This window comes from Malurus melanocephalus, unplaced genomic scaffold (genome assembly GCF_030028575.1).
Source record: "Malurus melanocephalus ecotype Western Australia unplaced genomic scaffold, MMel_1.1 scaffold_14, whole genome shotgun sequence".
NCBI classification, from domain to species: domain Eukaryota; kingdom Metazoa; phylum Chordata; class Aves; order Passeriformes; family Maluridae; genus Malurus; species Malurus melanocephalus.
Window position 1 is genome coordinate 2,348,554 of NW_026623246.1, and position 22,615 is coordinate 2,371,168.

At 36.7% G+C, this 22,615-nt stretch overlaps 1 protein-coding gene across 1 annotated transcript in view; it reads left to right on the plus strand.

Moving 5' to 3' along the window:
• The window catches only part of PLXDC2 (plexin domain containing 2), a 241,017-nt gene that overhangs the window by 127,843 nt on the left and 90,559 nt on the right, over window positions 1–22,615 (plus strand). The window contains exons 3-4 of the mRNA XM_057383620.1: window positions 3,702–3,848; window positions 8,060–8,129. Coding sequence (XP_057239603.1) covers window positions 3,702–3,848; window positions 8,060–8,129 — 217 coding nt within the window. The remainder of the gene's footprint in view (window positions 1–3,701; window positions 3,849–8,059; window positions 8,130–22,615) is intronic.

Genomic DNA, 22,615 nt, shown 5'->3' on the forward strand with positions numbered 1-22,615 from the left:
AAATATTCATGCAGTTGGATTCAACAGGGGCTCTTATTCCTAAATCATGTTTGGTAATATCCTCTGTGTCCTAGAGATTTATATCACTTTTCCATTTCTGTTAAAGAAAACATGTGACAGGAAGAGAATTAAATCTAAAAAGTCCCATATTTACCTATGTGATTATATCATCATTGACTTGTGGTGTCTTACTTCATTGAGAGGGAGTTTTATTGTTTCATGTTTGTTTCGGAACTATTTTCATGTACACCTTTGTCCCTGAAATAATGTCAGAAGCATAATGTAGTTATTACTTTTAAATATCACCTCTAGTTGTTTTTTGTTATCTTGATTGTGAAAGACCACATCACACACCGGAAGCCTTAATCTGTTAAGGGACAGCACTTACTGATGAAATGAGTATGTGATGCTTGGACTGTATTTGGGATTTTCTGTATATGTAATGTATGGAATGGATGTCAAGTCTTTGAATTTGACAAATGYTGAACACCAAGAATTAAAGAAGACTTAATCTTCAGTTGTGCTGAGCTTTTACAAGTAGTGCAKGTATTCAGCTTTCCTGAGAAAATTCAGTTGTAGCTGGAGAAGTATGGGAATATATTCAAAGTGTCATCAGACAATATCCCMTGTGAAAACTAAAAAATTAATCTCTACAATCCACAACAAGATGGCAACTCAGCATCAAGCATTGCCTGAGGTTAAAAAAAACTTATTTCCCCAAAAGAAAAGTGTTATGAGAGATGTACAAATAAATATTCCCTTTATACTCACARAGGTTGCCAACAATAATCCTCATAGCTGGTGCAAAGAATATCTGGAAAAATCCTTTGCTTTAATGTTGTACTGTTCAGTAGAAGAAAGGTGCTATGTACTTCAGGTACAAACAGTRTTTGGACAGAACTGCATATCTAAAAAACCAGTGGGAGATAATGCTCATATCCCCCAAATACCTGAAAAACAAAGAAAAAAKAAAAGTCTTCTTGAAATAGCGAAGAATATGCTCTCTGCTTTCTCTGCATGCTCTTCCTTTCAGTAACATGCTTCTGTCATTAGAGATACTTAAAAGGTTGTTTCTCTATATTTATATATAATACTAATTATCATCAGAATTCTAAATCTGCCTCATATAGCTATTAAAATTATTTTCTTAATTGAGTAGTTTACATGCAAATTCAGCATAAGTTCTTAAGGATTTTTGTATCTTCCTATGCAGTACCTACCTGTAGGGAATGGAATGTGTTACAAAGCAGGTACAATCAATCAAAACATATAAGCTGGCCTGACAGAATGGAAACTCATAGGTATCTAATGATACCAATAAAATCATATTTATGAAAGGCTCCAAGAATTTCATTCCCATGGTAATGCAAATTAGAAACCATGAAGGCAGTGACTTGGAACAGTAGCTCGGATCCTAACTTTACTGGGAATTCCCAAGCTACTCACATCAATTTTAATAGCTGCGTGTGCCTTATTGTTTCAGATTGTAAATTTACAGCTAGGATTAAGAAATATCAGGATGTGAGAGAGAAATAATAGTGTATTCATAAAATATATCTGCATGAAGGCTATGAAGATTTTACAAAGAGAAGAGGAACTCTCTCTTGCTTCTGTCATCGAAGTGGAAGTGATTTTGTTTCCTTCCAGAAGTATCTAAAACTTGAATTAAAATTASTCTYTTTATACACAAAATTTGCTAGASAGAAGWAATTCATCACACAGTGACAAAATCTTGAGCTGCAGGCTATAATTTGTTTGATTTAAAAGCTGTGTGATGAATCTGCTTTGACATGGGTCAAGATACCATTTAAAACATTCTTATAGAGCAACCAACTAGGATCAGTGCTAGAGCGTTCTATTTATGGAGGAGGGGCCTTAGGTACTAGAAATTTACTGGAGTAGCTTTATTAGCGATAAAAAAATGGGAATGTGAAAGCTTTGCATACTTCTGACTACAGTTTTAATATTTCATGTTTATCTGAAACAAACTGTTTTGGTAATTATTTGTAATTTGTCTCTGGAGCTCTTTCCTTGAGACTTTGGATACCTTAAATGTGAYCATTATTTACTAAGGAAATTCTGTCAGAATGATAAATTGGACTGGGAATATATCTRTTTGTTTCTAAAACCTTTTAATTTACAGTACCTCCATTGTATACAAGACAATAATAACTGTTTCTGTTGACCATTAAAGGAGGAAAGAATTTAAAAAGGTGGCTGGCTTTTGTTGTCTTCCTTTTGGCTTCCTGGTGTCTTCAATTACTGTTTACTTGTGTGACTCTCCTAGAGCTGGTGAAGCTYTTTTAAGTTGCTTCAAAATTGTTACTGAGAATTTACTGGACATATAAAGTCATACAAAGTATAGAAGAAGACACATAAATTGTGAAGGAGAAAATAACCTGATTATATCTGCAACAGCTAAAGACACATTAGTAATGGTGTTMATGTAGGGTGGAATCCAGCTGGAACAGGATTTATGGTCAATATGTTTAATCTAGGACATGAATGATGTCATCTAGAATATAAATCCTTGCCAGTATGTCTCCAGCTGAGGATTATGTCTGTAAGAATGGACAGTGTATGATGTGGGTTTGTGGGGAGGCGATGTCAGGTCTGCATGGCAGCACAGCCTGGGTGAGGGTAYTGCYRTGTGGCTGATGGRATAGAGGAGRTGCAGCAGGAGGGGAACTTCTCCATCCATGGGGTAATTCTAAATTTTTCCTACACCTCTTCCATTTTCTATGGTACTGTTTATTTTCTGGGTCTATTTTAATTTTCGAACTCTATCATCAGGGCTTTRGGGTTTTTTGCTTTGTCTCGGAAGGGGAGGAAGCAAGGAAGGAACTAAGAAATACTAGAAYGTACTGCCTTTATAGTATCACTTGTTGCTATTCAGCTGTAAGCAAGCAATGCTGCTGATTTAAAAATTTTATGGTTGCAACAGATTGGTTTGACTAAAGGAAGGCTGGAAGTTGAGATGAGTTCCATTTCTTGCCTCATACCACAAACTTTTTTCTTTACACTGTCTTAGATACAAAGATACAGACGTTCACAGTAATTGACCTTAASAGAAATTTCTGTGATGGGAGCAGGACAGCAACTACTGTAACTTTTAAAACCACAAGAATTAGGAAGATTTCRTCCATAAATTTGTATATATTTGTCTGTCTTGGAGGGGCAAATCTAGAGTAAACCAAACTTTTGGAGATTTTAAATAAAATACCATTATAGGCCTACAGCTATTAGGAATGTTTTGAATATTCTATAGGATAGTCTAGTGAATTATGTTCAACAATGTTAACAACTACAATTTTTTTAAGGTGTTATCTGTGAATAGTGTTCATGGCTTTGTTAGAGTGTGGTTGTTGTTACAGGAACAGTCTCTTTCACCTCAAAAGCCATCAARCATTTTGGCATAGATTTCACTGATGTTGTTCTTACAGAAACTGTAAGATTGTGATCTGGAATAGTGAACATTATAACCATACTTTAAGATGATTGTATGATGTAACTGCCTTGTCAACTGCTAGTGGCTGGGAGCAGAGCTGTCTGCAGCATCTTTACATTTGTACTTCTTTTCCTTTGTTACTGAGTTTCGTTGAGGAGGAACAGGACTCAGTATTTCAAGGGTGAGTTCTATACAAAACTAAGTTGCATCTTCCTTTATAATCTGGTTTTTCTGTGTTTTCTCCCTTTTTCAGGAGGATACAGATCATAATTATTATACATCAAGGACGTATGGCCCGTATGATTCTACCAGCCGGGATTTGTGGGTCAATATAGACCAAATGGAGAAGGACAAAGTAAAGATTCATGGSATCCTTTCCAATACCCATCGTCAAGCAGCAGTAAGTTATTTTATCATTTTCTTCTGTGTCTAACATGGATATTTTTCCCCAGTGACCCACACAGCAGTATTACTAAGTACCATGACTATTGTTCACAGAGCTCTATCTTTGAATTCTAGTTAAGCACTGAAAGTCTTTGCTCTGTTGTTATCAAATTATTTCAGGTTGCCTCTGAGCCTTCTATAGAAGAACCTYTCTAACAGTCCTTCAGAGATGCCTTTACAGATATATTTAAAATTTTCCTCTGTTCATAAGGATCACAACCTATCAAACAGTAAGCCATTTGTGTTGCTGAAATCAGAGGGAATTTTATTGTTGAGTTCAATAGTAACAGAACTGAGTTCAGGATGAAGTGGATGAAGTTTTAAGTCTCCCATGGAATGTATGTGGTTTGTTTGCACTTCTGCTTTATATTAAGTGTCACTTATTTCTCCATTTGGGAGAGCTGATAAAACTCATGAGAATCTCATGTAGTATCAGAAATGATGTTATCACAATTTCAGGTTATTAGCAAATAAACAAATTGCAGTGTGAATAACAATCATATTTAACTTATTGTGATCATGCTGCTGGTAAAATGGGTRTGAAAATAATGGGCTTACACACTTAGAAATTGAATCAAATACTGTGTGATTTAGAGATTATATTCTCAGTTCTCACCTGTGCCTRGAACCTGCATACGTAGAAGAAACAATATTAGAACAAATTAAATGCAGAAAATGACAGCTCGGAACTGTGTTCATGAGGTTCTTATTTCATCCACTCACCAACTTAACTCCAACAAAAAGTACTTGGGTTTTCCTGTCTTAAAGAAAAATCTAGTGAATGTCTTACTTAAAAATTGTACACTGTTTTGAGATGCAGGTGTATTTAACAGTTTCAAAGCTAAGAGAAGGCCCAATTTTAATTCGTATTTTCCTTTGTTTATCTGTTATCTCCCTGGCACAAGCCAGGTGACTGCTCAGGAGTGCAAGAGGCAGCAAAAAAGAAATACTGTGGTATTTAAGTCAAAATACAGAAAGCAGAGTGAGGTGATAAATCCAGCACATTTAACTGATAGAGAGTCCAAGTCAAAAAAATATATCCTTCAGAGTCAAAAGACCACAGGCAGTCAGGGATCATGTAAATGCAGAGGGTTCAGACAGTTGTATATCTTTTGGGGTGGACTTAATAAAACAGTRTATCAGCTATTTTCTTAAGACAATTTGATTCTAATGAGAGGAAAAAAACCTCAAGGATCCCTAACAGTGAAAACCTCTGTTATTCACACTGCATTGTCTGTGTTGAGGGAAAGAATGGAAATATGCCAAAAGAAGAGGTAATAAATAGATTTAAACTACCTATAAAAGGTGTAACATCTTTTCCTCTTAAAAGTAATTTATGAAATCTGGGACCTAAACATGAGTGAAATTCCTTTGAGAAACTGTAATCTGTGTTTAATGATTAGTGAAGGTGACACCTTCCATGTCTTTGTTGTAAGCACTTTTATTTCCAGTTGGATCCCTGAGATTATGCAACTATAGTGTCAGTTCCAAGGGAGACATTTTGTTGAAGTTATTAGAGGCTAAAACAAGGCAAGGTCTGGTGTGAGATCAGTGTCAAGGACCATTCAGCAAGGCAGATGGAGCCTGGAGGACTTCAACTGTTTCTCCCCAAAGCCAGTGATTTGAGACCTTTCTTCTGAATGTCAGGTGCCTTTCTGCCAGTTCTAGCAGAGAAGGCTAAAGGTCCTTCTTTAGCACACTCATATCCATCCCTTTTCATGCTTACCCTAATACCTTGCACTGTGAATTTGAGTGGCCTCAGCCCTGTCTACAGTTTTAAAGACCCCTCTTTCAGATTTATGTCCCCCTAAAAGATGAAAAGGTACCAGAGTGATCCTGTAAGGAAGGCTTTATTTATTCATGTGTTTTATATGTGTGTCCAAGTAAACAATATCCATATGTGCTGCACATCAAAGTTATTTAACAGAGAGATGTGATCCCTATAACTGTGGAGCTATAGAGAATTCTGAGATCATACATAACTCAGCAGCAAACTCTCACCTTCTCTCCCATAGAGATAAACTTTGCCATTACTCTTCTTAAAAGGCCATTTCGCACATCTTTCTGTGACTCAGTGATTTACAGACTGATAATTTCTAAACATTTTTAGATGTCCAATTTGACAGTAGAACCAGGAGTTAAATTATTACATACTAAGTATTAAGGAATTAATTTACAATTCCAGGATACTTTGAATGCTAAAAATTTTATGCTCAGTTTGTGTGTTTTCCTTCATTTGGAAATAAATAATCCTAAGAGTTCCCAAAAGCTGTCAGYTGGTTTTGCTTCTACAAGAAAAGTCAATAAAGAGAGAGGATCCATGAGATGGTTTGACCTTATAAACGGCATAGGAATTGTTTGTGGAAAGTTACAAACATATATTAATGGAATAAATAAAATGTTTAACACTACAGGATTTATATCACTAATGGTAAGGGTGTTTTTTCAATATATTATCATCATCTTCTTAGCCATATAATAAAGTTTTAGAGGTGGCTTTGATATTCAATTTGTTTAGAATGGATATCTAAGAACTGATTTCTCAAACTCTGAATACAGGATACCTCATACTTGGGAACTCAACTCCTTTATCTTCCAGACCATTCTATCATTTATGTATGGAGAAAACATTTTTAGTTCAGTGAGTTGAAAATTCTGATATTCTTTCTAAAGAGCAAAGGATGCTTTCTACCATCAAAATAAAAGCATAATTTTAGTGACTGTTAGAATATGGTGTTTTAAAATATTTCTTAAATCATGTTTGTTCTTTATTACAGTTTTATGCTAAACAATTGACTATTTTAAACATTTTTACATTGCCGGAATTTAAGGTATCACTTTTTTACAGAAGTCAATGGGATATTTATATTTGGCTTGAGTGGGAATGGGATCAAGCTTTTATTGCAAACATCTTTATACTAATGTTTATATTATAGCAATGTAGAAGACCGAGAAGGGAGCATGGTTTTGATTTGAAGTAGTTTAATGGTTATAGTGTATTTAGAAATTTAAAGCTAACAGTTAAAATAGAGCATGGCACTTTTTTTTTTACAAAGGAAAGAGGAAAAGTTTGGTCAGAAAATTGGTAGTTTTAACAGAGTTCTTCAAATTATGTTTAGTAGAGCAAGGACATAATTCAAATGGAGTTCATTCATAGATACAGCATACACTTCAGCAGTGAAAGCTATATAAGGTGGTAAAAGAGTATTTRTGTAAGCTAATTCATGTGCTGTCTTTTGCATATGCCATTTTTGATTAGAAATGTTCAGTTGTGCATCTGTATTTATGTATATACAGAAAAGGTCATTAGAACATAGTCCAATTAACACAATGCAAATGGATTCTGCATTCTAATTAAAAACAAACAAAAAATGTGCTAATAAATCCTGTCAAAGTTCTGTCTTCCACTTTCCACTTAAATGGAAAGCAAATCTAATTTRAAGTTACTGTAAATCTTCAACTGCTAATTTCATGCTAAATAATTCTTTAAACGTTTCTGATGGATGTAAATATAACTCAGGAATGAGAGAAGATATAATTTGAAATAATAATAATTTGAAAATAATAAACACCAAACAGAATATTTCTTTATACATCATTCCATCTCCTAGCTGACAGTGTAGAGAGGTTTGGGAGCTGGAGTCATATGGGTTTGATGGAGGAATTACCTTCCAGTGACCAGCCTTCATCAGACAAGCACCCAGGCAGCAGCAGGATGTCAGGGACAGCACTTGAATCTGAAGRTTCTTATGGCAGAGCTGCAGAAAATCAGCAGCCAAGGTTGCAGGCATCCTGTAAAACACAGCTGTGGCTAAGGCTTGAAGTATTGATGGGTCCTTTTAAGAAAGAGTTTAAAGCAACATTTTCTTTCAGGAGAAACTCTACAAATCTTTATTAATTTTATTCTTGTGGTTGAGTTACAGTGTCTGTTCATGCATTTTCTTTTCTGAAATTTTTCTGTTATAAAGATCTGCTGCTTTAAGTGTTTAAGTGCTCCTCGGAATTCTTTCCAGTTAGCTACTGGCAATTCAAAATTAAGAATAACAAGGCTCCAGTGAAAAATAAAAAGCAATGAAACAGGTATTTGAAGTGGCTGACTGTTCATCCTTTTTTTCTCTTAATGTTCTTCTCAATATTGATTTTATTTTCTGGTGTTATTCCTTTCAGAGAGTGAATCTGTCCTTTGATTTTCCATTTTACGGACATTTTCTACGTGAAATTACTGTGGCAACTGGGGGTAAGTGTCTTTCTAATAATTTACTTTGAATAAGATGAGAGGAGTTTCTTGCAGCTATTTAAAATACCTTCCCCCCCCCCCTTGTATATGTCAAAAGATAAACTGCAGCTTTTATTTAGGAAATTTTCCTGCCCACAAAAAGAAAATCACAAAATATCAATACAATGAAAAACCTTCAGCAGTTCAAGTTGAACTGTTACAAACCCATCTCACCTTAAGTCYTTACAGCATTAATCCTTTTTCTGTTTAGATATTTCCCCCAGAATGCAGGTGTGGGTGTGTAGCAGCTGCTGAGGGTGCTGGAGCCAAAAGAAGGAGGGAGCAGGGTTTGCCTGCATGAGGGGAGAGGATTTCCTGCCCAAAGATGAGAAGTGCTGCTAAAAGTACCACGTGTGTCACCTGTAAGGAGAGCCCTTTGCAGTGCTTTGTCGTGCTGTGGAATGGCCTCCAAAAATGTACCAACCATGGCATTCCTCTCCTCCTTCCATGTGGGGGGAGAAGGGAGGTGGGGCACAGCTCGAGCTCCCAGTCTGGCAGCTCTGGGCACCACTGATGGATCAAGATTTGGATTCTCTCTCCCACTGCTGCTTGCACCCATCTCCTGCACCGGGAACAGCCATCAGCTCCTTCTGTTCCCCTCCCACTCCACCTCCTTGAAAGACAATGTGATTCTAATGAGATGAGGAGAAGGAGATAATGTGGGAGACAACAAACGAGATAAAGGAAAAAGAGTAATAGCAAAAAAAATGAAAACAGGGAGGCAAAAGGCAGCATCACGGAGARCACATCCACAGGATCCTCTGGTGCTTGATTGTGTCCAGCAGTTCATGGACTCTGGCTGCTGGGGCTCTGCCTAGAGATGTGAGCCCCCATCATCAGGAGCAATCCTACCCTGTTCCTGGTCAAAGTTTCCCCTTCTCTTGCTCTGAGGGTCCACATGATCAGGATCAGGGGATATTCATGTCCCACTGGAGTCCTGAACRGGCAGGTTATGACTAAAAGATTGGGGTAGAATTGCAGCTGATGTCTCAACAAGAGTAGGGACAGAAAGGGAGGTTCCTGTCATGTTCCCCATCAGGATCTCCATTTTGCTACCAAAGCAGAATACAAGTGATGGATAAAGGTGAATAAAGTCTGATAATAAATGCTTGATTTGCAGCAGAAGGATAAAAATGGATGCAGAATTATGAGGTGACTTCAGTATCAGTTTTCTCTTCTTGATCAGCAATGACATTTTCATGCTGATTTGGATCAGATGAACCAAGAACTACTGATTTTGAGACTGATTTTAGTTTCATTTCATTGCTTGATCATCAATGCCTAGTTCTGTACTCTTTATTTGAGGAGTTGCATTTGATGGGCTGCCAAAATCAAGTGYCACGATCTGTGTAGCATGAAAGAATGGGATGGGGGGATCCCGCACAGCTAAAACAGCAGTGGTGGGGACAGGGTTCATCTTCTAAATGTCTCATTATTCTTACTGTTGTACTTAGTTCCTGAAAATTTCACAAAGTTCACTCTCTCCAAGTAATTCATTTTGTGTGGCCATTCTGCTGAGCCTTCCCATTTAATGGAAGTCCTTTAAGTTTAATTTGCTCAATTTCTACTTTATAAAATATTATTGTTATAAATAGATCTATGGATTATTGTCAAGCTAAATAGGACCTTAAAATCAGTCCTTTTAATGTAAACTATTGACATTAGCACAGAGATATTTCTGTCTTTTGTTGACATATCCAAGATTTTTCAACCTCAAAATTAGGCATGAAAAATATCTAGCTAGTAACAGATTTTAAGATGTTATCTTGATAAAGCTCAGTAACTGTAAATCATTTTTTCAGTCAAGGATAAGATGCAAACTTTATTACAACTATAAGACTCCTAAACTCACGTAGCAGGAAAGGAAAGTTTTTTTTCTGTACTGTCTAAAAGTACTTTGTTTTGGATATATTTGCAAATTTTGTTGCTAGGCTAAGCACCACACTTCACCACCAATGATTTATGGTAACAAAAGATAAATACAGGTTCTCCGTATGCTTTGTATACTATAGAGTCTGCTATTTCTTAGTAACCAAGATTTTACAATGGCATTACTATTATTAGAGACCTGGAACACCTCCAGAGGTTATTCTGRAATCAAAAGAATGACAAAATTAATACATACAGGAGTCCCACATGACAGATATCCACTTCCTGGAGAGCAGGATATTGTTAATTATGCTAATGACAACACTACAAACTGTTTTTACATCCAAATCATAAATTAAATGACCTCCTTAAAAGGGAAGTTGAGGACAATGGCACATTAAATCCCTGTCGCAATAAAAACATCTAACCCTATGGTTTCTGCYGTTCTTCATGGAGTGCACTGTGCCATAGTAGGGTTCCCAAACTCTCTGAGATGATTTTGAAATCACTGGGGCTTAAAACTCAACTTTTTTTTTCTCTTTTCTCTTTCTCTAGCTAATATTTATTTCCTTTTCTGAATAGYTTTGATGAACTGATTGTGTTAAATGAAGAAAAGGAAGAACAGGGAATGAAAATAAATCGTTTGGGGGTCTTAGTCATTGATGTGACTTAGCTTGTATTTTTAATATATTAGAATTAAACTTATTATTAATATAATTAGTAATTGGTTCTTTGCTATATGGCTTCTTTGCCCATAAGCTCTCAAAAGTTTATAATAGTATCACCAGAAGAAGCTGAATTTTGTTTTTTGTRAAGCTTTCTAAAGTTTGGCCCTACAGGCCAAAAATGTGGTTATTTTCATTTAAAAACATTCATGAGATAGCAAGTTGTGAATATCAGGAGCTGAGTATATGAAGTCTGTTTTTTGCCAGACACTGATGCCCCTCCCGGAGCTCAGTGGAGCTGGGAAAACCCTCTCTTGTGGTGCATCTCTCCCTGCAGTGYCATAACCCTTCTCATGGGCATCCCTAAAGCTCTGTGCCCCACATCCTACTCAACCTGYAGCAAACTTCATTGATGGCTCTATTCATTTTCCATGTTCATAGTAGTAAGCACCTCTTGTTTATTCTCTGTGGGTTTTTTGGTTTGTTTTGCTTATCAGTCTCTGTTTGTTAGTGCAGTTTTATATCAGATACTGTAAATTATTGAGTTGGGTTTTTTTTCTTTTAAAGCCTTTTTCATTGGTATTAAATTTCTCTGTGGCATTGCAGGGAGCAGRAAAAGCCTTGATGCTGTGCAAGCATTGCCCAACATTAACAAAACAAAACAATAACAGTAGAAATGGAAGTGACTGGGTGGTTACATTTTTAGATTTATATAGCTGACTATTGAGATATCTTGGCAGCTAGCATGAAGAAGGCTCCAGAAATGTCCACCTACCCTGTGTAATAGCAAATTGCTGAAGTTGAAACAAGCAGCTGAATTACTAAATATTKTATTAAATTCTGGTGAGATAACATTTGGTGAATCATCTTTCAGTAGAGGTATATTCCAGATGGAGGAATTGTTAGAAATAATTCTTGAGGATTATGCCTGAGCATTTCTACCACTGTCAATAATCGAAGGAGTACCAAAGAAATGAAAAGCCATCCTATCAGTAAATCCCACTGTAATCAAATTAAAGTTGGTAATTTACTARAACAGAAATCAGGAACTCTTTTTATGATTATTACTTCCTAARGTCAGATGTCATGCTTAAGAATACTTATATTTATGAAAGAAAGAGATCTTTGTACATCCAAGATTCACACAGCTTTTCATCAAAACTGCAACTGTCCTATGCTCTATTGACATAAGATAGGAACACAAGCCTTGAAAACAATGAAATTGTTTTTCTGATGAAACCTGATGTTATTGGATCTTGTGTTGAGGAGCAGCTGTGAGGTACCTGAGCATGGTTTCTAAACCCTGACTAGTCAGGACAACTGTWTCAAAGTAATCTTTCATTCTCACAAGGAATCACACTTCTTTTAGTATCAGATTCCTTTAAAGTGTACATATGGCTTGTGGGAAAATAGCAGAGGCAAAATACCTCACGTTAGCTGCTTAAAAGCTGAAGTTCTATACAGAGATAACACTTTGAATTTCCTTTTGGACATTGCATATGTTTTTATGGTTATGGAATTCATGTTTAATTTTACTGTCTTCAGTGTAGCAGGAGGGATATGAAAAACAAGGACCAAAGTGTGGAGAGTTTTAATATAATTTCCATCACATTTTGCAGTACTTTCAGGAAATAAGGATTAATGAAAGAGAGAGCATGCTGTGGGGAAGGAATAAAGCCTGATGTTGCACTGTCTGAGCCCTATTTTGGCACACAGAGCAATAGCTCTGAGCAGGAGGGAAATTYGTCCACATAGCTGGTGGTGCTGTGGAAAGAGAAGGGTCCACAGGGTCAGGRCCTGAGCTTGTTAAGGATGAGGATGGCTGTGCATTTTCAGCCTGMAGAAAGTCCATGCTAATGAAAAATTATCTGGAAATTTCTAGTCCTCAAGAAATGATTATGCTTAATTTTCCCTGCATCTCATCATCTCATTTTTCTTTTAACTTTCAAACAATTGGATAGGTAGGTAAGAGTGAAATTTATCTGCCTCTTTGAATTATCAGTGTCCTGAGTGGAGCATTTTGTTGGAGTCTGTCAGAAATCTCAGCAAGGCTTTTCTGKCTGTTCCTGCTGCTCTGAACCCGTCAGCACAGGAGCCAGCAGGAGATGTGTTCATCACTTAATGAAGAGCTCATTGATAGCACAAATTACTCTATGGGCAGCATCTGTTAAATGGCAAAGGTGATGCCAAGCAGAGTGAAACACAGTGTTTGTAGCCAAAATCAGTGGCTCAGACTGGCTCGTGTGTTACAGGGGATTACATTGTCATCACTCTGGAGGTGCTGCAGAGGTCTGGCTGCTGACTGGCTCACAAAATTGCCTTCGTTTACCTTGTCTTTTGCTGATGTCTTACATTGCCCTGCAGTTGTTACAAAAACTTTCTCTCTGCAAAGATTCCTTTTTTTGTTATTCCTGTGTCAAGTGTATTGGGAATACCCCTCCAGTCTTTCTGAGGGAGTAACCCCTCCCTTGAAGCTCTGCTTTGCCTTCCTTTTCTCACTGAACTCTTAAAACTTGTTCCCACACTTCTCTTTCCCAACTGGATCAGAAGCTCTTAGGGCAAAGACAATCGTAATCTTTAGGGAAAAAAAAGCATTCCATATTCCTTGACATTACTCTGATCATCATATATTAAGGCATTTGCCRACTTTGACTGTGAGGATTATGGGCAGTATTTGCACCAAAGTGGTAACAGGATTTAAAATGACCATATTTGTAAGACTGTTTTATAGAATAACAGATAACTGGCCAAAGCATTTGTCCATGTTATGCCAAACAGGCATTAAATAAAGTTAAATAGTTTTGCAGAAAATAATAATAAATTAAATGGTTTAATGTTAAGGCAAAGAGCCTTCAGGATAGCCAAAAACCACTCCACTGAGCATTGTTGTTAGTTGAGAAGCTGTTAGGTATAGACTATKTCTCAATTAGATCCATAACTTTTTATAGTATACTTTTTAGTAGGCATTTATCTTATGCTCAGCCTTTATAGTAGCATTCAAAGTTTCAATAATATTGTGCTATTACATCATAGTAAAGATTTTTAATGCTTGATAAGTCTTTAATTTCTCCAGCTACTWCAAAATATAATGTTTATTTGATTTGGTACATGTTTACAAGTTTAAAAAAAAACAAACTTCAATACATCTGTGCCTTACAGCTTCTAATTAAAAGAGGAAATTCCTGATGAGGAATGGGAGCTACACCTTTTGATGTTGTGAGGCAGTACTTCATAAAAATGGTGTATTAGTGTAGAATTCCTGGACCAAATGAAATGTGGTCAGTTCATAAATCTTCTAAGATTTGTAAAATAGTATTTGTATGTATCTGTTTCATAAAATGAAAATTAAGACCATGATAATAGTTTCTTACAGATTTTTTTAAAAAATTAGGTCTTTCCAAGCATAGAGTATTTGAAGAACATTCAGGCTGGGAATTGTGTTAAAAATTCAGCTCAATATTAATTATTAAACATAAGGACTGCTATAAGTTATGTTATTTCTAATAAGAGGTGAGTTTTAGTTTTAATTCTGTCCAAATATTATGAAGAGTTGTTCCTTCTGAAAAAGTTTATTTCTTTGGCAAAAGCTCTGTTTATTGATTTTATTTTCCTAGTGTTTGGGTTTAGGTTTTTTTGGAAAAGAAGATTTCTTGCCCCTCTATTTTGCTTCAGACTTACCCATTTSTTGGGCCACTGGCAGTATGTCCAAATCAATTATAGGAAGTGACAGTACATTTGATTTCCAGCTGCATTAGTAAGTATGGAATTTCTGGTTGTTTTGCTCTAAGCAGYTTGTTGTTATCTAAAAGAAAGGTTTGGAAGCTTACACAGGATTAATTAAAATCAATGAAGGATTTAAAAGTGAACACTGAAATTATTTCTGGAGAAATATAATTAACAGAGTAAATTGCATCCTAAAATGGCCCCAGATCAGCCCATGGAGACACAGTGCCGGCCGTCACTGATGAGGAAGCAGGAAATATTTTGTGGGAGCTAAAAGAAGGCAGCAACAAGCACCCATCCTACTGGAACCATCCTAGTCATGGCACAGGCTCRCATTCAGAGGCTATTTTGTTTAGTTTTAAATGTCACCAGCAGCCTTATGAAGATGTAAATATAGTTTCTCTTTCYTCTTGCTATTGAGTTTGTGCTTTGTTGTACGCAAAGCCACAAATCACCTATCATTTCCATTTCCTATCTGTATCTCCGACTGTTAAGTAGTATGAAAAGCACATGAATGGATCTATGTAAGGCTTCTTATGTTCATTACTTCAGGTGAAGTATTCTAATTTCACTACTTGGGATCTGTCAAGAAAAAAACTGCATGTGGAATTTCTTTTGCTTCCTGGCAGTAGAGGGAGTACAGATTTTCTAAATATCTTGACTGTATTGCGATGTTTGTATGAGGACTGCCCACGTCCATCCATCCCTGACTCCTGGAGGGTCTGAAGAAAAGCAAATGCTGCTTCGTGTTTTGCATGATCAACAATTGGAAAGCAGAATGCATGCAAATTTTGTCTGAGCCACRTTATGAAAAATCAGTTGCCCGTTGCCAGCCTCTTCATTATAACATCATTCCTTCCTTGGCAACCACCCTGTCTCAAGCCAGTCCTTGCTAAATTCATTGCAAATTTGTCWGATTCATATCGGTCTGTTTTCTGAAACCAAAGCCATTGAAATAAATAGATTCTCATGGATCGTTGTAAGTTTGAATTGAGACTTTAATTTTTTTCATTTGCTTCTTACTCCTCCTTACAGTCTTGGCCTTGACTCTCTTCACATCCTTTCCCCTTCTGTCAATGTTGTCACAGTCACTGGGCTGTGACAACAGTCTTTAAGCTTTTTCATGCATATGCCTGTTGCTGAGGAGATGGTTCCAGGGATGAGCAGTGGAAAGAAGCATTTAGGACTGAATTTCTTCTAAAATTTTAGGAAAGAATTCACCAGAGGTTTGTGGAGTTGTTTTCCTTGCCAGGGCTTGAAGTGATAATTTTGTCACAAAGCATGGATTTAATGACAARACATGTCAGGAAAATTGAACAAATAAAAAAGAGTTTTGTTGTTTTCATGGAAAGCTTACCTCAAAACTACATTTGTTTTCATGTGTTTTAGTTCCATTTACTTTAAGGAGCTTCTTCATGCTCCAATCCTTTGCAGTATCTATTCTAGAAAGGATTTTATTTTAGATCTACTACCACTAAGCCCTAATATTGTAACAATTTCACATATTATGTGTGTCATTTTGTTAGTGATGCAACATCAGCCTGGAAAAGCAGCTTTTGACATGCTGACATGTCTTTCGAGTGTGTTTCCAGGAAATGATGGTAGCCAGAATCACTAGCACGGGGTTCTTACCCTGCCTCACTCACCAGTGCTGRTCTCAGCTCTTAAGAAGGGATGAGCAGCCATGGGGTCAGAACCATGGGTGCAAATGCTGCTTCTCCTTCAAGTGTTGCTGGGTTCAGGCCTTGTCATGCCACAGACAATATTGGTATAACTCTTCAGTCAGGTCTGCCCTGCAGTTCGTATTAGAAGTGTTTTATCTTCACCCATTACTGCGCTGCAAAATGTGTGCAGGCTGAAGTGCAGCCTATAACTCTGCTTTTAACCAGCCTGAAAAAAAGGAAACCACACTCTAACCTGCATCATGACCCATGATGCCTGGGGCTACTTACCTTGAAAAATCTTTTTGTAGCTATTTGCTCGAGCAGAAATGTTGACTTTTTGACTTCAAGCTGCCGCACATGGCCGTCTGGTGCGTGCCTGCACATCTGAGARCAGAGAGAGTCGAAAGGCTGTTGAAGAGATCGTGAATGGTGACTTCTAAGAATCGAAGGGCTTAACTGGCTTGCTAAAAATTACCATTTGTTAAAGAAATAAATGCTTATTAATTTAGGATTTTATTAATTGGAAGGAGCTAGCTGCAATATTGTTAAATTCTGGGCTGAATGACAGTGGATGWGTGATTTCATATATCTCGCTGGTTAGATGCAAGTGAAGCCAAATAAAACAAGGTGTTATTTGGCAATGACTTAATAGTGCAATAAAAGTCATCAGCCCATTCTTTTTTTTTACTGCAGTTTATGTTCTGCTTTGATTTCCTGCCTAATGTGGAGGAGACATGAAATATAAAGGAATAAAAATATCTATGGAGTTTTAARCTTCATCTCTCTTAATCCTATACACTAAAATAAATATTTTCCTTCTTTTGAGTAGATTTCTATGTTGTATTATTGGGAGGTCATACAGATATGAGTGAGTTTTACTTTCAGATGCCTGCCCCCTCATTTCTGCCTCTCTCACAATTGCATCGGAACCAGTATTTTAAGGGAAAAATTTCTATTTCTTAGTTGACAACCTGAATTTATTCCCTGAGAGGGGCAYTGTAAGCCATTAGACCTGGAGCCTTTTGAGCCTTCTTAATAATCAGAGCAATTAMTGTGTAATTTTGCACCTGAATACTACACTCCTACCTACTGCTGCCTTTCCTCCACCTTAACAGCTCTGAGCTGTACCTGTTTTCAAGTGTCAGAGCAAGGTTAGGACAGCAATGGCATTGCTTACCTTGGTAATAAAAATCTATGTCCACATTTTCAGGAAAAAAAAATCTTCAGGCCTGTTTTGAAGCAAGTTTTSTTCTTTGTCATCCTACTAAATTACTGGTTTCTTTTAAATAGTGATATGAAGGATAAACTTTTTTTTTTTACTTTGGAGGACACATGCTTGCACTGCCCATAAACGTTCAACCAGCAGATTGATTAGGTACATGAACATTTCTCTTTAAGAGTTTCTGAATTTTTCAAATGCTTTTTTTTTGTGCTTCTTCATCTGTGGCTTTTATAATGATTTTATTTGTTAATTCCAACTCCTAGTATGAACATGGACTTCTGATAACACAGAGATGAGAAAGTTGTGCATTCAACTGTGAAAATGTCCAAGGAATAATATTTGCCATTACTTCATATTTATTCACTCAAAAAATAGTAAAGAGAATTGGTGGAGCAGCTGCATCCTCTGGTACTTCTCAGAACTCATAGTACTTTAAAATCTAACCTTAGATCACCAGTTGCAAAATACATTTATTTCAATTTTCATAAATACATTTTTTATCTATTTCCTGGGTGGGGGGAGGGAATAGAACAGATTTTTATGAGGCATTCAGCTGGTTTTACCCTACATCAGGAGGAACAGAAGTAATTCTTAGCGAATATGCTCTGGGCATTTGGGCATTTGGAAGGTGTGGTTTGGGTCATTTAAACGCTGTTTTCACTGCCAGCCATGTTTGGTTTATTCTATCATTGCTGGCGTTTATTGAGAAAACACAATTTTGCTTGAAACACAAATAGAACACAAAGAATATCTATCCATAATATACATCTCAAAAGTATGAGATTGACAGTGCAATTATCAATTATTCCATTAGATTTAATTACATTTTATTCAGACCAGAAAAGAATGGAAAAATACTGTAAACTGGGTATTTGGTTTACTGTGAAATAATAATAGTTAGAAAAAGTAGACAAATATTTGTATAGTGTCCTTTATCCATAAAATTAYACATATTTTAAAATACATATAAGGGATTTAAAATGGATTGGTTTGGAAATTTTACTGCATTCCTTCAGAAACSTAGCCTATTTCTATTGCATATGCTTATTAAGACAAGGAAAAGGGGAAGAATATGAATTATCAAGAATCTCATATAGCGTTTTCTTTTCACAGATGTTAAAAATAGTTATCATCCAGGCAGAAATGAAGTACTGGCTAGGTGGTCAAGAAGATTATTAAATGTTTCTGAGGTTGAAATAGTGTTGTTTTGAGGTATAGTGCTGTTGACATTTTGTTTTCTCTTAAATGTAGTCATTTTGGCAGTCAGTATTATAGATATTAAAGGTCAGCTCCACTCACAGGACTTCAAACTTATCAAATATTTGAAAACTAATCAAGGTATTTTTTTTATTCAGTGGTTTCCATTTAGATGTCTGTTTTTTTCTAATGTATTTACAGCTTGGRATTTTTACCTTGTAGTCAAATTACCAGGATGCCACAGTCAGGATTTTCCTAGTTTTGTTTTATGATGTTTTCCTGTGAAATGAAATGTAAGCACCATTATCAACTTGCAGCTCCTCCTGGGTCACTCAGATTCTGTTGTTGGCATCTTCTAGAAAGCTATTCCATGAGAAAGGCCTTTTCAACCTTCCTCTTTTAGATGGGGATCACTGAAAATGACAAGGAATTGTAGTTTCTGTCCCTTCCATAGTGGCTTGGGAGGTGTAGTCTTGTGACATCATCACATGAAATTAGTCATCTAATAGAGACTAATTTCTCAAGACACTTCTTGGTCTTGCAAAGCCAATAACCATAAATGACTGATAGCTGTATTAAAGCCATCTTTTACACAGTCCAAAAGTGGTTTGGAGGTTTTTTTCTTTTTTATTTTTTTTTCAGAAAAATTAGTACAGTGGTTCAGATGCAGAAGGAAGGACTGAGGACTTCAGTGCTCCAGCTTTAAAATGCAGAGCTACTGTCTTGTATTACCAAAAGCCTGGCATTACYATGCCATAAACCAATTTTGAGAAGTTTCTAAAATGATTTCTCCCCTATTGATGATTCCTTTGTGTGACGGGTAGCTGGATGGTCAGGGGGCTCTGTAGGTGGCTTTTTGTCARGTGCACACTGAGTTCTCTGTGCTCTCCAGCTCTGCTGTGTCGTTGCCCTCAGAGGTCAGCTGGCTCCCACAAGTGCTTCCCAGARCAAGTACCAGCACAGTGTTGGTGGGCAGCTCATTGGTGTCCTTTAGTGCCTGATTATTGTCTGATTAACGTGCCCATTAATTGYACCACAACAGAGTGGATGCTGTGGAGGAGAAGGGTGGTTGTGTCTCAACAATCATCCTGTGCGTTCTGACATTATGGCAAATAACTTTGTCATCTCAATATATTAATGTAAAATTGGAACCGTGTGGAAAGACATTCTGTTCAGCAGGCACTGAAAATGTATTTATGGGACAGCAATGGGAAGCAGGTGGGCTCAAAAGATAACAATGTACCAGGAGAAGCTGCTGTGTAAGAAGCAGAAAGGAGAGAGCATTTTGAATAGGTTTACAGAGATCTTGTCATCTCATCACTATTTTCAGTGCCAGACTAGCATTGCTATTAACATTTTGACTTTCAATAATCTAACATCATTCCTTCGGTGTGTTCATGAGTCTTTTTTTTTTTTTTTTTTTAGAGTGAGGGAGACTATCTTTAAACTAATGTCCCCAGCTTCCAACCAACTGGAACTGTGCACGTGAAAACATGACTTTTAGTTATGACTCAAGATGYCCGTCAAAAGACAAATATTTTGTCCTCACATCTTTCTGTGCTTATAAGTATTACCATTCCTTCTTTGGTATCATATTTTGGAGTAATAAGGAAAGTCTTGGCATGACAGAAATTAGCCTCATAACTTGGTGAAACCCCATTCATGGGCAARCCAGTACAAAATCCTCAGCCAGTTCAGCTAGCATATCCTGTGGGTTRGTACCAAAACAAAAATGGAGAAGGTCCGTTTTCTTCCTAAAGGTAATGACCTGTGTGGGTTGTGTGTAATGACTCAGTCCTGAGAAGTCAGCCTGGCCTTAATATTGAGTGACCATCCTGTGTGGAAAGAGACAAAAGCTGATTCCAACAGATTGTCTGTGTCGAGACATAGCTTACAGGAACTCCTGTATCAGCACAATACTGAAATGAGACCTTCTGTGGCCACAGTAAGATTATAAATTCACAAATAATTTTACTGATCTGGTTGATTTTTGCCAGAGGGAAARGAAAAGGAAAAAATCCACAATGCAGTGATTTCTGAAAATACAGGGAAATACATCTGATCACGTATATCCCTATATGTATCTGCTTATGGGGCATTAGGATTATGAAAAATGGAAATTACTTGTTTAAATTGCTACAAAGTCATGGCAATCAGTGGTATGAATCMATCTTTAAGAGATTTTAAATGGTTGTCATATACCTAGAGAGAAAAGTCATGTTACTGGATTGCTACATGCCATAAAACTATCATGAAAATATTCTGAGTTTTCTGTTGAAACATTATTTTGAATGTTTCTGAATAATTCTGAATTTTAGTTGCACCTTTGAGTCTATTTCTGTTCTTTGATGACATTTATTGGAGATTTTCTTCTGCATGATCATGGATGTTTAGTAGGTTTTGCTGTCTGGATGTGGGAGAAGAGGGCAGCGATCAATTCACCACCTTTTCAAAACTGTTGTTTCTCTGAGACATGGGTGTCTCTGGCTTCTACTTGATTTTTATCTTTTTCTTTTTCACATTAAATTTTCATTTCATACAGATGAATCAATGAGTACATTCTTGATCTTATTCCATTCATCTCTAACATCTTCTTGTCCCATTCATAGTCTCAGAGCTTCAACCTGGTTTGTCTCTTCTCTTGCTGTTATCTTGCGGTAATCTTGGCTTCTTCTGTATATTGCTTCTATGTCAGAATGCTCCCATTCAGGAGCCATTTTCTGTCTGTATTTGAGCATATTCTCAAACTTTAAAACAGAGGTTGAAACAACCTTTTAGCTGAAACCCAATATTGGGCCTTCAAAATCCTTTGGAGATTTGTTGAGTGGGAATCAATGTGGGTGACCTTGTTTAGCCTTATCCTCCTGTTGTGTCTCATCATTAACTGGGAATGGAAACTGCTGGATGGGGAAGCAATTCTGCTTTTGGCATTGCTTCAGAGAAAAAAAGGCTGGGCTGCTGATTGTGAACTCTGCATAGACAACCATACAAATAAGCGTGGAAATTCTGAGCACCTCAAATAAAGACCTTCAGAGATCATTGCATCCAACCATATGCTTCAAGCAGGGAACTAATAAATTAGTCTTGCCTAAAATAATTATTCCTTTGGTGTATTTAAAATATGTAATCTAGGTGGGCTGAAATTGAAACCGATATGAATTGCAATGAAATTTGCAATCAGGTACTTAAGCTTCAAGCATTTCCAGTAATTTTAGAGAGGTAGTACCACAAATATACTTAAAATAGGGACCAAGGATACACACTGGTGAGTTTCAATGATATGTGAAAAAGAATTTTGCAACATGAATTCAGCAAACCTTGGGCTGCCTTTAGGCATCCCTCCTTCAYAAATATTCATCTGACCTTCTGGTTCAGCTGTAGTCAGAGGGTAGAAGCCCTCGTAGATTCAGTGAAGCAAGGCAGATTGTGAGACAGGGACCTATTACATTCCTKTTACTCTTTGTTCCCCCTAATCTCTGTATGCAGTAACTTCTTTAACTGTTAAAGTCATCTTCATGTTATTGACCTAATCCATTATTTTCATCTTAATCAGACGTTCCGTGATGCTTGGATAAAATATCATACCTGAGGACAGCTGAATGAAGCTGTTTTCATAAACACAATTATTTTCAGGTGATTTGTTTTGACTTTTCTAAAAAGAAACCAAAGTAAGTTCTGCCATTTGTTGAATTTATTCTGAGCATATGTTGACTGGTCCTTACCATAGAAAGATCCAAAGCCTGACTRCTTCCTTGATTGACTTCATGAGAGCAAACATGCATGAAGCATTTTTCCTTTCACCTGTTCAAGAAAATGAATGATTTAAAAGCGCCAGCCTATAAAACCATTTTGCATCACAACCCCTTAAGCAGGTTCTAGTCCGGTGGTTTCACAGCAATAAATCTGAGGAAGAAACAAATAAAAGGCTGCCTTGGTAATGAGTGATTTGAGAAACTTTAAGGAGACATTGAGTAGAAGAATCTCATTTGTAAGAGCTGATTTATATCCATGGAAAACTTCTCAACCTTGCAAGAAGGTTGAGAAAATAAAATAGCCATAAGAAAAATTACTGACTTGGACTCAGCACACTCTTATCAGTTAACTAGA